General features: G+C 40.0%; 1 protein-coding gene across 2 annotated transcripts in view; it reads right to left on the bottom strand.

Annotated features, from left to right (window-relative positions):
• Positions 1-8,076, bottom strand: part of LOC111873652 — an 11,567-nt gene extending 3,491 nt beyond the window's left edge. Inside the window, exons 1-3 of one of the 2 annotated variants that reach the window (XM_023868562.2) lie at positions 7,923-8,074; positions 5,547-5,741; positions 716-886 (exon numbers count right to left, since the gene is read on the bottom strand). In XM_023868562.2, coding sequence (XP_023724330.1) covers positions 716-886; positions 5,547-5,741; positions 7,923-8,001 — 445 coding nt within the window. In that variant the 5' untranslated portion in view covers positions 8,002-8,074. Of the gene's footprint in view, positions 1-715; positions 887-5,546; positions 5,742-7,922 lie in introns of both variants that reach the window. The other variant, XM_023868570.2, reaches the window with a different exon arrangement.
• Between the last annotated feature and the right edge of the window lie 6,704 nt (positions 8,077-14,780).

The raw sequence follows: 14,780 nt of genomic DNA on the forward strand, positions 1-14,780 counted from the left end.
TAGCAGACATGAAGACTACGACTAATAATAATAATAATAATAATAATAATAATAATAATAATACATTTTAGAATCCTGTTGAATTTACATATCATTTCACACACACAATATATTCAGCCCTCAATACAAATATTATTACATTTATTTCTCCTCCTTATAACATGTTTCGGCCTCAGACGGCCATCATCCGGCGTTCTGTCTATGCCAAAACTGTCACACTGTGTAACATGTTCACTTATTCATACACTTGCAAATGTGGTGTATCTTGTTTAGTTTACTGATTTATATTCTATATTTATTTGCATTGATTAATTTCACTTACTTTCTAATTTAATTTTGGTTTGCTATTCCTTAAAATTGTATCATTCTTGCACTTCTGTTAGGGGCGTCGTCTACTTGTCCAAATATAGTTGTATGTCTCGGCTTAGTGTTTGTGTGTTGCTTCTGTTCATAGGCCCTTTCTTTGTGTTATCATTTGTTCCTGTTTTATGCTGTTTCCTGCCTCTGCGTATAATGTTGTTACCTCTTGCCTGTGAACAGGTTCCTTCTTGAGAAACCAATAGTGCTTTAGACATTTAAGGAATTCATCGCCTTTTATGGAAACCAAAGGAAAATGGAGTTCTTAAGACTAAATGAGCGACGACTAGTTTCTAAATAATAACTCTGCCCCGTGAAATTCGTTAAATCCGCCTTGTAAGTACAGCCATGTTCTTACTGTTGCAAGGGGGAACCTTCGCCACGTCCGGTATGTCAACTGCAGTTGATGGCGGCCGGCTACAATGTGCACCCACACAAAGAGCTACTCCCTGCCTTGCTAAAGAGTTTCGACTGCCACTGCTCTCAGTGGACTTGGACTCTTCATCTTGCTTAATTTGTTTACCTGAAACTTAAAAAAAAGTTGGCATTTTTGAGGTACTCAGTTCGAATCTCAACTGGGTTATCGTTAATCATAGTTTTCTGGGTTTGTTTAGTCCCTCTATGGAACTTCCGAGATATAAATTCAGTTAAACCAAGTTTGTTTCCTTTCAAATCCTTTGAAATTAACCAATCCTCTGAAGCCATTTTGTATCATGAAATAACCCACAGAACATCATCTGAAATAGTTACAATCTCGTATCTGTACAGACTTACAGCAGGATACCATCATAAAGTCTGTTACATTTATAACTGAAACTGTTACACTCAGTGAGCCGGGATAGCGCAGTCGGTGTAACAACTGCCTACGGACTTGACGACACAGGAGTCGGGGTTCGAGTCCCGGTAGGGTCAAGAATTTCCTCTTCTCCACGTCGATCAGACCGGCTATAGGGTCTACCAAACTTGTTCAAAGGTACCGGAGGCTCTTACCTCGAGAATAAAAGGTCAGGAGCCTGAAGATGACCACTCGCTTCCAGCTAGTGCCGAGGTCAAGAAAATGTGGATCTATACGTCCACTCCCCCATACATCTTTATGGTATAATGCTTAATTAGTTAAGCACAGGGACAACTTTATCCTTTACTATTAAACTCATCATACCATTATGGTATGTGGGGCATAAATTACATTATCACACATATCTGGGACCCTTGACGGAGTTTTGGATTCCATATTGAATTTATTGGCCACTTTAACACACGACTCGTAATTACACTTAATTATAGTGTCATCGCTGATTTCCGCTCTTTATAAATTATTAGAGAACACAAACTAATGTTCTCAGACTGTTACAGTCTCCTGGTAACGGCTCGAACAATGGTTATTCCTCTGCTTCCGTGCTCAAGTTCGCTCTGAACGGTGGCTCCCTTGCAACTGTCTCATTCTTGTTCAAGTTTTCCTCCTAAGAACCACCCCAGTATTGACCACCATAGAAAACACCGTTCCCAACAGTACCTTCACTTTAGCGCGCGGTCTGTTGCCGCGGGAACCTGTTTGTTTGCGATCGTTGCTTAGAAACGGTTCTACAATATTGAGAAAACCAACTCGCTCAATATAGAAAAGTTTATTACTTTGTTCTAATTATTTTTCACTACGTAAATCTAGAAATAAAATTACCATCACCATAAACTATGCAAGATTAGGCTTTGTGTTTTTGAGATTCATGCTAAGTTAATTTTCTCTTCCGTTTACAGGACACCCACTACCTGTAGCAGTGCCACACCATGCACTTTTCTGTCACTTCTTCTTCTATGGGTAAATCTTTCTTCAGTATTTTGACCAAACCGAATAGACGTGCTGTGACGAGCCGCCGCGACCATTAAGAACACAAATAAACTCTGTTTCCTACAGTTTATGCCACTTATATTTGTTGTATGATAATCTAATTTTACATACCCATGTTACTGCTCCTGACCGTTACAAATGGTTTGGATGATATTAATTTTGTGTATTTTCGAAACGGTTGCAGATAAAGGCATAAAACAACCCCCAAACAACGAAGATATTTATGGCTGGAAACACTGATTTAAAATATCAGCCGTGAGTCACACTGAGATTCCTGTCAATGGGAAGGGGTTAAATTTGTTTCATTCTGGTCCGTCACAGTAATAATATTCTGAAATATTTAACTTTTTCATTATGAGAAGGGAGTTCAAGTGCAGAAGGCTTGGATAGTAAGACCATAACACATTCCATGGCCCCATAGATTCCAAGACCTTATTCCTTGCGACTTCCACTTGTGGGGTATGTGTGAAAACTGATGTACGAGTATAGCAACCTCTGACTCCACAGCCCCAACGATTACTTGGTTAATGTTCCGTGCATTTCGTTCTCCAAAGTTGAGAAGCCTCCATTCCGGCGTACAAGGGAACAATTAGAATACCGCATTGACCTTTTTTTCTTATTGCTAGTGGGATGGAACTAAGTCCCTTGTACTGCGGCCACTTCTGTCCTATTGTACCAGCCCCAGATGATAGGTGAGGGTGATTGTGGAGCAATTGGTGGAATGCAGATTGGCAAGGGAAACCGAAGTACTCGGAGAAAACCTACCCCAGCGCCACTTTGTCCACCACAAATCCCATTTGACCAGACCCGGGATCGAACCCGGGCCGCCGCGGTGGAAAGCCAGCGACTAACCGCTTGAGCTATGGCGCGGCCTCCGCATTGACGTTACAAGCGTAATTAATGGAGCACATATAAAATCTTTTGTAGACAAAATTTATGCGTTCCCACATTGTAATTTTCAAAATTTCTAAAATGAACTAATTGTTTATCACCCAATCCATTTATCTTACAATTGACCTGTATTTCCTAGCGGATTGGTGTAGAGATTATGCTGTACGCTAGCATTCGGAAGTGCTCCTTTCGAAATACGGTTGGAATATCGCCAATATTGAGTGGTATTTTTCGTTCTTTCCCTCAGTACCTGCAGGCAAATTCAGGAATTATGCCTCTAGTAGACCACTACCATTTCTTTCCAAAATAATTTCGATTCATTTCGCATCCTCCCCTTGAGAATCAGCTCCAATGCACCATTTATCAGTGACCCTGTAATTCGACGTTTCATGAGAGTGAAAATGCTGTTAAATAAACGCCCCAGAATTGCATCACATTCGGTGTCACTCATCACAGCAGCTGCGGGTTGGCTGGATGGCTGAGAGTCTCTCTTTCTTGATTCACGGCAGGGGGGGAAAGTTGGCTTCCCCTCCACTGCGTCTGGACTGGCTCAGGGACCCCAGCCAGTCTTGCATCAAAAAGGTATATACCGGAGGATAAGGCGGTAGCGTAGTTGATTGAGGCACTATGCTACAAGCCGGAAGGTCTCGCGATCAAATCCAGATGAGGTCATTAGATTTTTTTTTCAATTTACCTAATCCTTCAAACCGCACTATGGCCCTGGGGTCGACTCAGCCTCTAACAGAAATGAGTACCAGGAATATTCTTGGGGGGGGGGGGAAAAGGGCGGGCGGCGCGTAAGGCTGACAACCTTACCGCCATCTATGAGCCGATTGTCTAGAAAATGTGGGAATCTCAACATCTCACAACCCTATGGGCCTGCACGGCCTCTTACAGGGATACCTTTACTTTACTTTCTTTTACCGGGGAATGTTTTCTCGGGAGTTAAAAATATTTGGACTTGAAAGTGATTATCTTGTATGGCTTTCCTGTTTTGGGAGTGCCTGAAAACAGACTCGGAATGGAAATAAATCTGAAGCTGCACGTGATTAGATTGCATCTTTATTTTATTTGTAATTACGTTTCGGGTTCTTAGGAATTAGAATTCTAATTTTTAATATTTTTGTACCCGTTTCTTTCCTTGAGTTTGGGGCTATATTTTGGCTATATTTTGTTAGTAACCTCTTGCGAAAAAGTATACGTTTTTGGTTGAAGCTCGTATGATGTTCCAAATACGTTTAAAGCATTTTAAACCTCGTTATTATAAGTTAAACTTTTTTTTTTCCAAAAAAGTGCGCCCGCTCTGCCGGTTTGCCTGTAATGAAACACTCAGACATAATTGATCCCTCCGTATTCTTTTTCGGAATCCAGTGATTGTTTTTTATCCTGTCTTCATTATGTATAAAACTTCTAGCCCAATGGTTCCCCCCATCTGGTCAATGGACCATTAGCTTTCCGTAAGATTCATACCGGTGGTCCATAGAGCAACTGGAATTACGATAAAATAAGAAACATAATTTATAAAAAGTAGTATAGACGTACCAAGAAAATTGTTGAATACATTAATTGCAGTATAGGTATCTTTCTTCTCAATTGTTTATTTATTTAGTAACAATAACATTTTATCACACTGCACCGCACAATATTAACAAGAAGTGCTGAGTAGAACTGGTCTCCTACTTTCCATCTACTACATTTTGAATATTTGTTATGAGTAGAAAAAATGCTAACGTGTATGCATAATGAAATCTACGAAACAATACCGTAAACTCGATTTTCATAGAACCTGAATTGCGCATTTTTTTCAATAGCTGTTGCAGCCCTTCCAGGGCCCAGGCCCCTTATTCAGTTCCGTAATCATTTTTTACAGACTGTAGGACTCCTTGGACGAGTGATCAGTCCTTCGCAAGACCTTTACCTAAACACAGGACAACACAAACACAGAATAAACACATACACACACACTAAACAACCATGTCCTGAGTGGGATTCAAACCCACGACCCCAGGGTCCGAGCGAGCGAAGACAGTCCATGCCTTAGAACGGGCGGCTACCGTGAACGGCAAATTTCGCACATAATAGTAAAATTAAAGTGGTAAATTTGTAGCAAGAGAAAATAGTTCATTGCCAACCATAAATTTCTGAAGTAAATATTTCGCGCTCTTGCTTATCCGTAAAAATTTCACAGTCCCATGAGGTCACGTGTCCATTCTATGTTAATTCCATGATAACATACATACGGTGTACACGGTGTTACATAAATATTTAACAGAATAATTTGCAATCGTAGAAATTTAATCTTTAGTTTATGTAATTTTTCATAGTCTTCTATGGATCCCCAAAGGGAGAACGCACATATTTCTTGCTACTAGCCATGCGTTAATTAGCTTATGAACAGGGACTCTGCCCCACGAAAATCGTCGGGACCTCTCTGTGAATATAGCCATGCTCTTACCATTGTGACGGGGTTTTCCTCCTGTTGCTCCCGGTGTGCTCTTTCTAGTATCGTCGGTGCTAACGGCGTTGATTTTGGGCGTCTGGGTTGAGTTACAGTTCCCATTTTCACAGTCATTTTTCTTCTCCGTTGTTGCATATTCTCGGCTTTCGTCGGTGACATTCCCGCTTTTTGTTTCCTCCCATACCGTTGTGTCTTGAATGACAAAGAATTATTACTTATGTAACACGTACAATCGTTGTAATATATTGAGAAGACTCTCCTAACAGCAGACTAATTTGGTTTTCATCTTGCTTGCTTTTATCGCCTGTAACAATTAAACGATCTAGTCCACCCATATACACGTAGGTGTATAATATGAATTATTATAAAGGCTGTCAAATTTCCAGTGGAAATTGTTGAGCTTGTTAATTGCCTCGTTGAATTTCCTGAATAAAATCTGTTGAAAATTTTCTGCCCACGTGCGAATTAAATGCATATATGAAAACTTCATCAAACGTACCTAACAACTTTAATAAGGGTTATTCATATTTTTGTGATGTATTGAATATTATTTTATTAAGGTCTTGCCATAGTTCAGGCTGTTAGTCGTCGGCTTCCTACCGCAGCTGCCCGGGTTCGAGCCCGGGTCATGTTATGTGGGATTTGTGGTGGACAAAGTGGGAGTGAGGCACGTTTTCTCCGAGTACTTGAAACTTCCCCTGTCAATTTTCATTCCACCAATTGCTCCATCGTCACCATCATCTGTCATCTGGGGCTGGTACAAGAGGTCAGTAGTGGCCGCAATGCCAAGTTGACACAGTCTCATCCCACAAAGGATAATATATATTTTTATTAAATAAAACATAAAAATACTGCAATTTTTACTTTTCCCCTACAAGTAATATAGTTACCTCTAATAAAATCTTTCATGGACACTTTGGAGTCATGGTGTCATCGAATATCAACTTCATATTTTTGGAAATTTCTAGAAAGACATTTATAAGGAGACAAAATTTGAATAGTAGTAACACCAGACTTTGGAGCCCCGCCATAGCTCAAGTGGTTAGTCGCTAGCTTCCCACTGCGGCGGCCCGCGTTCGCTCCCGGGTCTGGTCAAGTGGGATTTGTGGTGGACAAAGTGGCGTTGGGGCAGGATTTCTCCGAGTACTTCGGTGCCCCTGCCAATCTTCATTCCTCCAATTGCTCCATAATCACCTCACCTATCATCTGGGGCTCTTACAATAGGCCAGAAGTGGCCGCAGTACAAGGGACTTAGTCCCATCCCACTAGCAATTAAAAAAAACACCAGACTTTTCTTCCATCTCGGTGTACACTATGAACATTTTTCAACCACAGCGAATGCTGCTATAAGACTGAAGCATGTCTAATTTCGGCCATCATCCTATTCTGTTAGCGACTATTACCAATTACCATTTACCAATTCTTAACTCCATTGTACATAATGAACCTACTTAACGACATAATACCAAGAGTTACTCTTCTATATATAGTGGAAATTAGTGTTATTATTCTTTAAATTCCATATTTTTAGCAAGCAAGCACATAAATAGAACTTCACATGCTGTCGTGTTCGCTTAGAAACAAGGTACTCTGGTTAGATTATGTGTAGATTTAGATATAATTACGTGTGTCGAAATATATGAGCATTATGTGACGAACTGTCGGCTGACTGGTAGCCTGGCTTTCTTACTTTTCCCTGGAATGGAGCCTAATGAAAACGATTTTACGAGTTTGAAAAGGAAGTGCATCTAAAAGTTGGAAATTATGGAAATTAACTTTTAAAGCGCTATAGCGCTGTCCCTGAATAGCGTAAATTGGTAGGCAGTAGCTTATTGGTTTATACATATCGGACGCCCAGTGAAGAATTGTTCCAGTACTGAACAGTTAAAAAATGCACAAGTCAGGCCCCAAAGACAACTGTGATTTAAACTGTTTTTCTCGGCAACATCCCAGACGACGGCACCCTTCAACTTTATATTCTATTTATATAGATTCGTATAAGCCGTACGTTATTGAGTGATATTTTAAAGAAAATGGTAGTACAATTACCGTATTTACGCATGTATAGGCCGCAGCACAATTTTCAGACAGAAATTATAGAAAAAATAATTTTCTTGGAATATTATTTCAGGAGTAGAACACCCTGTATTACTAATTATGAATATAATTTTTTTAAAATGAAGTGTGATTTCTAATATTTCGAATATAAGCCGCACTCCAGTTTTCCTCTTGAATTTTTGGCAAAAAATGTGCTGCCTATACATGCGTAAATACGGTACTTCCCAGAATGTCGTATTTTTCTCTGTCATTCCTTAAATTAAAAAGTCTTGAATCCTGAATCACGTCTATAATGTTGTTTCTCAAGATACTCACTGTAAGCGGAGGCATGGCCGATGTTGGCTAAGCACAATATTATTACACAAAAGAAACTAATATTATAGAAGTAAGCCATTGTTGAATGCTTTGAGGCAGCAGAACGACTGACTCTGAAGTAAGGCTACAATAAATTATTTATAAAAATTTATCTAAAGAATGTTTCCGCCTTTCCTCTGTTTGAACAGATAAACTGGAGTAAAATGGACCCCTTTATATGACTCCCAGATGGAACACCTCACCTGGTGTTGCCAAAGCAAATATTTATTTACGTCTGGGATTGTAACCGCCCCTGTTTCCCAGGTTTCAGACTTCTTGCTCGAAATACTAAATTCCCATTCAAGGACGCTGACTGCAATAATGAAATTCTGGTAGGGCCGAATCAACTTCTTTTGTAGGCCGGATTTCAAAAGTCATCTAACGTTTTATTCTTTTTCCGTTATGTGGGATTTGAGGTCCTCATGGTGGGGACTATGAAGATCACCGTCTTCTGGGATGTGATATCATGCAGTCTGGTATATTTACATATATATATGAACAATTTAGAGGGGGCATGTTCTTCTGGAATGTTGATAAGTAACCAGACTACATGTCGTCATCTCTTAAAACGAAATAATCTCCCTTCTCTCCGGTAGCGCAGTTGATTGAGGCACTATGCTACAAGCCGGAAGGTCGTGGTTTCGATATTGGAGGAGGCCATTGGATATATTCAATTCTCTTTAACCTTCCAACCGCACTATGACCTTGGGATCGATTTAGCTTCTAATAAAAATGAATACCAGGTATCTTCCTGGGGGGTAAAGGGCAGCCGGCGCGTAAAGCTGACTACCTCACCGCCATCTATGAGCCAATTATCTAGAACAAGGATCTCCAAACTACGGCCCGCGGGCCACATCCGGCCCGCGATGTGATTTTATCCGGCCCACGAAAGAATTATGCAGAAATAGGCCAATTGAATTAATTTTTCAGTGAGTACTGGTAAATGTGATTCCGAGCTTATTGACCTGATATATTATACTGCAGTTCGATGGCTTAGCTGTGGAAAGGTTCTTTCGCGCTTCTTTCAGCTCAGGAATGAAATTGATATATTTCTTACCGAGAAAAACCATCACGAACCACTTTTATCAGATTCCAAGTGGCTTTGGAAATTAGCAGTTTTGCTGATCTGGTAACCATATGAACCATTTGAATTTAAAGTTGCAGGGTGAAAATAACTTAGTCTGTAATTTATTTGCACTTATCAAAGCATTCAGAGTAAAGTTGATACTTCTGGAAAGGCAAGTGAAAAATTGTAACTTTGTTCATATGCTGTACTGTGCAGAGTTGCATAAAAAGGGTGAAGCAGAATTTCCTTCCTTGTTTGCAAATTTAGTCATTTCAGATTTGAAAGAACAATTTCTGAAGCGATTTACTGATTTGGATGCCAGTGCGATGTCAAATTCAAATGGAAATTATTGAACTTCAGGAAAATTATCATATTAAAAACAAATACAAGGAAGGAAATTTGATCGAATTTTATAAATATCTGAACTCTGAGCAATTTCCAAATTTAAAGAAATTTGCTTGTAAATTTATCTCCATTTTTGGGACGACATATCTGTGTGAACAAACTTTTTCCCAGATGAAGTACGTGAAGTCGAAATACAGGACAAATTTATCCAATGAACATTTAAAGTCGCTACTTGTGATTGGTATTTCATAATTTTAACCCCAATTTAATCAGATTTTAAGAATGCAAAAAGAGTTCCGTCATTCACATTAATTGTTTTAATATAATTTGTGATGAAAATATGAACATTTGCTGCTACTGTCTGTTGTCATTAATATACGATAATTTATTCTCACGTACTTTGCATTTAGTTTATGAAATTCTGTGCTTTCAATAAAACTCATATACCTAGAGTTATTAATTTCTCATTTTATCCGGCCCGGTGAAAGTACTGAATTACCTAATGTGGCCCGGGGTTCGAAAAGTTTGGAGACCCCTGATCTAGAAAATATGTGAGCCTCGACGTCTCACAACCCTATGGACATTCACGGCCTGTTACAGAGATAGCTTTACCTTCTACCCTTCCGGTATCGTAATTAGAATGCTTCACGAATTATTAGGATTATCAAATGAACTGGAACGAGATGGAATGGACAAGCAGCGCCTACGGATTAATTGAAAAATTTACGTGAAAATTTCGTCGTAATGTCTAAAGTAAAGATAAATGGAATACCTGGACGCAAATATGGATACATTATTAAAATATATCTTAAATAAATAAACGTTATTATTTGTGAAGAATTTACGAAAAGAGCCAGCAGCGAAATCTTATCAACGCTGTAAAGAAACCTTCAGGTTAGTAAAAGCGAGAGATTGCCCGTATGGTTTGAACGTATGTTAGCGCCTCTGTTTCAAGAGCTTCTTTTTTTTTTTTGTATTGCCGTTAGAACTGAGGGTGTAGCTATTTGCAGTGCTGTACGACCCAATATTTGTTTTATGCGCCAAAGTTCGCAATACTCCTCACATCGCGAAGCGGTCTGGTGTGCGGATGATAAAACCAACGCCCTGTTTGCCCCGCAGCGAGGAGAGTCCTTATGCATTTGTTTATATAAAGCGAGCAATGTACAGTATTATCAAATTATCCTACAGTTGGAATGTACGGTCTCGCGTCCTTACAGATATTTCAAAATAGAGAAAATTATAATTGGGCATGTTGACTTTGGTTCCCTAGTTCACGATTACTTAGTTGTATCATAAGCGGCCTCCGTAGTCTAGAGATTACGTTCCCACCTCATGACTCGTAGTACGCGGGTTCAAATACCCGGCGGAAGTCGTCGAATTTTTAATGGCGGAAAAATTCAGGGAACAAGTCCTCCGGGAGGGACTTTTAAGCCGTGGGTCCCGTGACGTAGCTTTACGGCACGTAAAAGAACCTCATATGTCCAAAGGAGGTCACTGAGCCAAAATTAACGGACGTTTCCCGCCCAACAGCAGTTTCTAATACCTCTGGTAGATGGGAGAGCATTATAGATACCTCTCAGCTAGTAGAGCCGGTCTCGCTGGCTGGGCGGGACTGATGGTAAGCACCAGTACCGGTAGGATATAGAGACTGGTAGACATTATAGAGGGAAGCACAATGGACCAACACAGGTCTAAGTGCATGGGGAAATCCACCCTCTCCAATAACTAACTAACTAGTTGTATCATGTTTTAAGCCCTGCTTATGGATGTTTGATTACCAAAATTTACAACTTTTTTCCTCATCATCATCTTCTCTACGTCACAGTGTAAACAACCAAACCTGTTCTGATTTCTCAAACTATAAGATAATTTTGCCTGTGGTTCTATATGGGTGTGAAACCTGGTCTCTGACATTAAGTGAGGAACGTAGACTAAGGGTGCTTGAAAACAGGTTGTTGAGGAGAATATTGGACCGAAGAGAGATGAACTGAGGGGAGGTTAGAGAAAACTGCAAAATGAGGAGCCTCATAAGATTTACTCTTCTCCTATTATAAACAGAATGATCAAGTGAAGGAGGATGAGATGGGCAAGGCATGTAGCACGAATGGGAGAGAGGACAAATGCATATAGAATATTGCTCGGAAGGCCGGAAGGAAGAAACCACTGGGAAGACCAAGGTGTAGGTTGGTGGACAATATTAAAATGTATCTTAGAGAGGTAGGATTGGATGGTATGAACTGGATTGATCTGGCTCAGGGCTCCTGTGAACACGGTAATGAACCTTCGGATTTCATAAAATGCTGGGAATTTCCTGAGTAGCTGCACAATTTGCAGCTTCTCATGAAGGGCTCAGCTCTGTGAGTGACAGTGATAATACCTGTAAATATTTGTATGCTTTATGTGTGTAGGTTCCCAGCCTCCTCGCAGACCCAGACTGAATGAGTGTGGCATTCCTCTTCGTCTGTCGTACAAAGCAGACCGTCCCATAACAACGCTGCGTTATAACTTATCAATCATTGACAATTCTTATGACAATGGAAATTAATGGTTTTGCCATGTCATTTATAAAGAGAGCGCTACTGCAGCAGCTTACAGCAATTGAGTCCGAAACTCTTTATTCTTAAGTTCGATTGATGTGGATAAAAATTATTTCAGGTTCCCCAACTTATAAACATAATTTAAATTGTGATTTGGCAGTTATCTCCTTTTCATAATCTATATGATTTAATTTAATCAAAAGAATATTTGTTTGTTCTTTTTTTGTTTATGATTAAGATCAATTAAGCATCGGCGTTATTGGGCATTTTTTCTAACAACTTCAAAAAATGAAAAATCTTCAAGGCATTCTTGATGTCGCGGCTCCCACTTTGAGTAACGTTGGCCTATATTTCTAGGTAACAAGGCATACGGTAGGCCGGTCACCGTAGCCGAGCGGTCTAAGGCATGTACTGTCTTCGCTAGCTCGGAAGCCTGGATCGTGGGTTCGAATCCCACTCAGGGCATGGATATTTAGTTTGTGCGTGTGCGTTTTTCTGTGTTTGTGTACAGGTAGAGGCCTTGCGACAAGCTAATCACACGTCTAAGGATTCCTACCGAATGTGTAAGATCTAGAAACCTGAAGTGAACGGAGAAGTTCATGGAGGTAGTCCTAGGCCCACTGGGGCTGTAGTGCCAAGGAAAAATAAAAAAAAAATGACATACGGAATACTTACTTACCTACTCATGGAGCTGAGCCCTTCTGGAGAAATTCTGCAGCTACTCAAGAATTTCCCAGCATTTTATGGATCCCGAAGGTTCATTACCGTGTTCACAAGAGCCCTCCACTGGTCCCTATCCTGAGCCAGATCTATCCAATCTATACCATCCCATCCTATCTCTCTAAGATCCATCTTAATATTGTCCACCCACCTACGCCTTGGTCTTCCCAGTGGTCTCTTTCCTTCTGGCTTTCCCACCAATATCCCTCGTCTCCTCCATTCGTGCTACATGCCCTGACCACTTCATCCTCCTTGACTTGATCATTCTAATTATACTCGGAGAAGAGTACAGGTTATGAAGCCCCTCATTATGCAGTTTTCTCCCCCCTCCTGTCACTTCATCCCTTTTCGGTCCAGATAATCTCCTCAACACCCTGCTCTCAAACACCCTCAGTCTGTTCCTCCCTTAATATCTGAGACCAAGTTTCACACCCATACAGAACCACAGGTAAAATTATAGTGTTGTTTATTCTAATTTCTATGTTTTTGGACAGCAGACGAGAAGACAAGAGGTTCTGGATTGATTGGTAGCAAGCATTACCCGAGTTCAATCGCCTCTTAATTTCCTCCTTAATCAGGTGTTGATTTGTTATCGTTGTTCCCAAATATCTGAACTGTGCCACATTTTCAAAACATCTGTTTCTTATCTTTATGTCATGAATTTACCCTGCATTTTGGTGACGAGACAGCAACATATACTAGGCACATGGATACTTAAGGCAAAAGAGGATTCGGAATATTATCCAAGAAGTGTGTCGAATTAAATTCACCATGAACAGTGCCATAATCTTGGTTGTAGTGCCTTAGAAAGCCTCTTATTTTTTGGTGGACCGTATCGCCACCAGCTTCAGGGTCGAAAATTAAGCGAGTCAAGAAACTAGCTATACGTAGATGCGAGTATCAATGAACGTAAACCGAACTACGTGGATTTATGACCCATAAGAACACACTCTTCATATTTACCGCTGCAGAACCTCAGACTCACCATAAGTTCATATGAAATTAGAAACTAGCAAATGGTATTGCAATTGTAGCTGTATTAAATAACCATTTCTAGATCACATGAAACAGTTCAAGTTAAATAACTTCCTTTTAGAAGCGTATTTACACACACACACACACACACACATATATATATATATATATTGTGACATGTGAACGCACTTCGAGGAAACGACTCGATAAACACCCAGAGATACGCGCATGCAATAATAGAACGAATGTTTATTGTTCGTTGCTAGGCAACAGTCAAAGCGCCAATGGACTTGCGAGATAGCTATCATGTGACTTGTTTTCTGTGTGGTTTACACTACGCAGTAATAGAACTGTGTTTTCTGAGTTGTCTGTGCCGCGGCTCTATGACACGAGTCCACTTGCAGCCAAGGAGAATCGAGGAGGGTTCAGCAAGGACAAGAATGGAGCGTGTCCTTAGAGAATTGGGAAGATTAGCTGAGTACAGACTAGGGCAGAGGTGTGCAGAGTGACTGAAGGCGAAATAACAAGAGGACTTATAGTGATTTGAAGTGACAGTGTCTATGTTGAGATCCGTTGCCAGGAGACGACTAGTGAAGACGGAGAATCTTACTGCGTGCGCGACGATGAAATGTAAACTGTGTAAATCAGCGATAGCGCTGTGATAAGTGTGATTAAGAGAACTTGTAACTGAAGAGCTAATAAATCCAATAATCCTAACTAGAACACGTTATTTTCTTCTCGCATACTACCCTACACGTGAAAATATATAGTCATGAGCAGGGCCCGGATTTTGATGACATGTCATCTTTTTTTCCTTGTATTCTATGCGATGCTCTTAAATATATAAATCTCGGATATGAGCTGCTGGTTAGAGAAATGTAAATTTTATAGGTAATTTTTTGTCATTTTTTGACATTTTTAAGTTTAAGGCCATTTCTTCATTTTGGGGGTAATTTTTTGCTAAATTTTTGGACTTTTAAGTGTATTTCTTGTCATTTTTGGCCATTTTAGGGAAATTTTCTTCATATGTTTTGTGAAATGTGAATAACATGGAAGCGAAGTGTTCTTTCTTTTCTCCTTTAGGTCATTTTTCTGGATTTTTTCGGTCATTTTATAGGTCTTTTTTTAATATTTTCATATCATCAAAATTCGAGCCCTGCATATTACATTTTTGGG

This window comes from Cryptotermes secundus, unplaced genomic scaffold (genome assembly GCF_002891405.2).
Source record: "Cryptotermes secundus unplaced genomic scaffold, Csec_1.0 scaffold3495, whole genome shotgun sequence".
Classification (NCBI taxonomy): Eukaryota; Metazoa; Arthropoda; class Insecta; order Blattodea; family Kalotermitidae; genus Cryptotermes; species Cryptotermes secundus.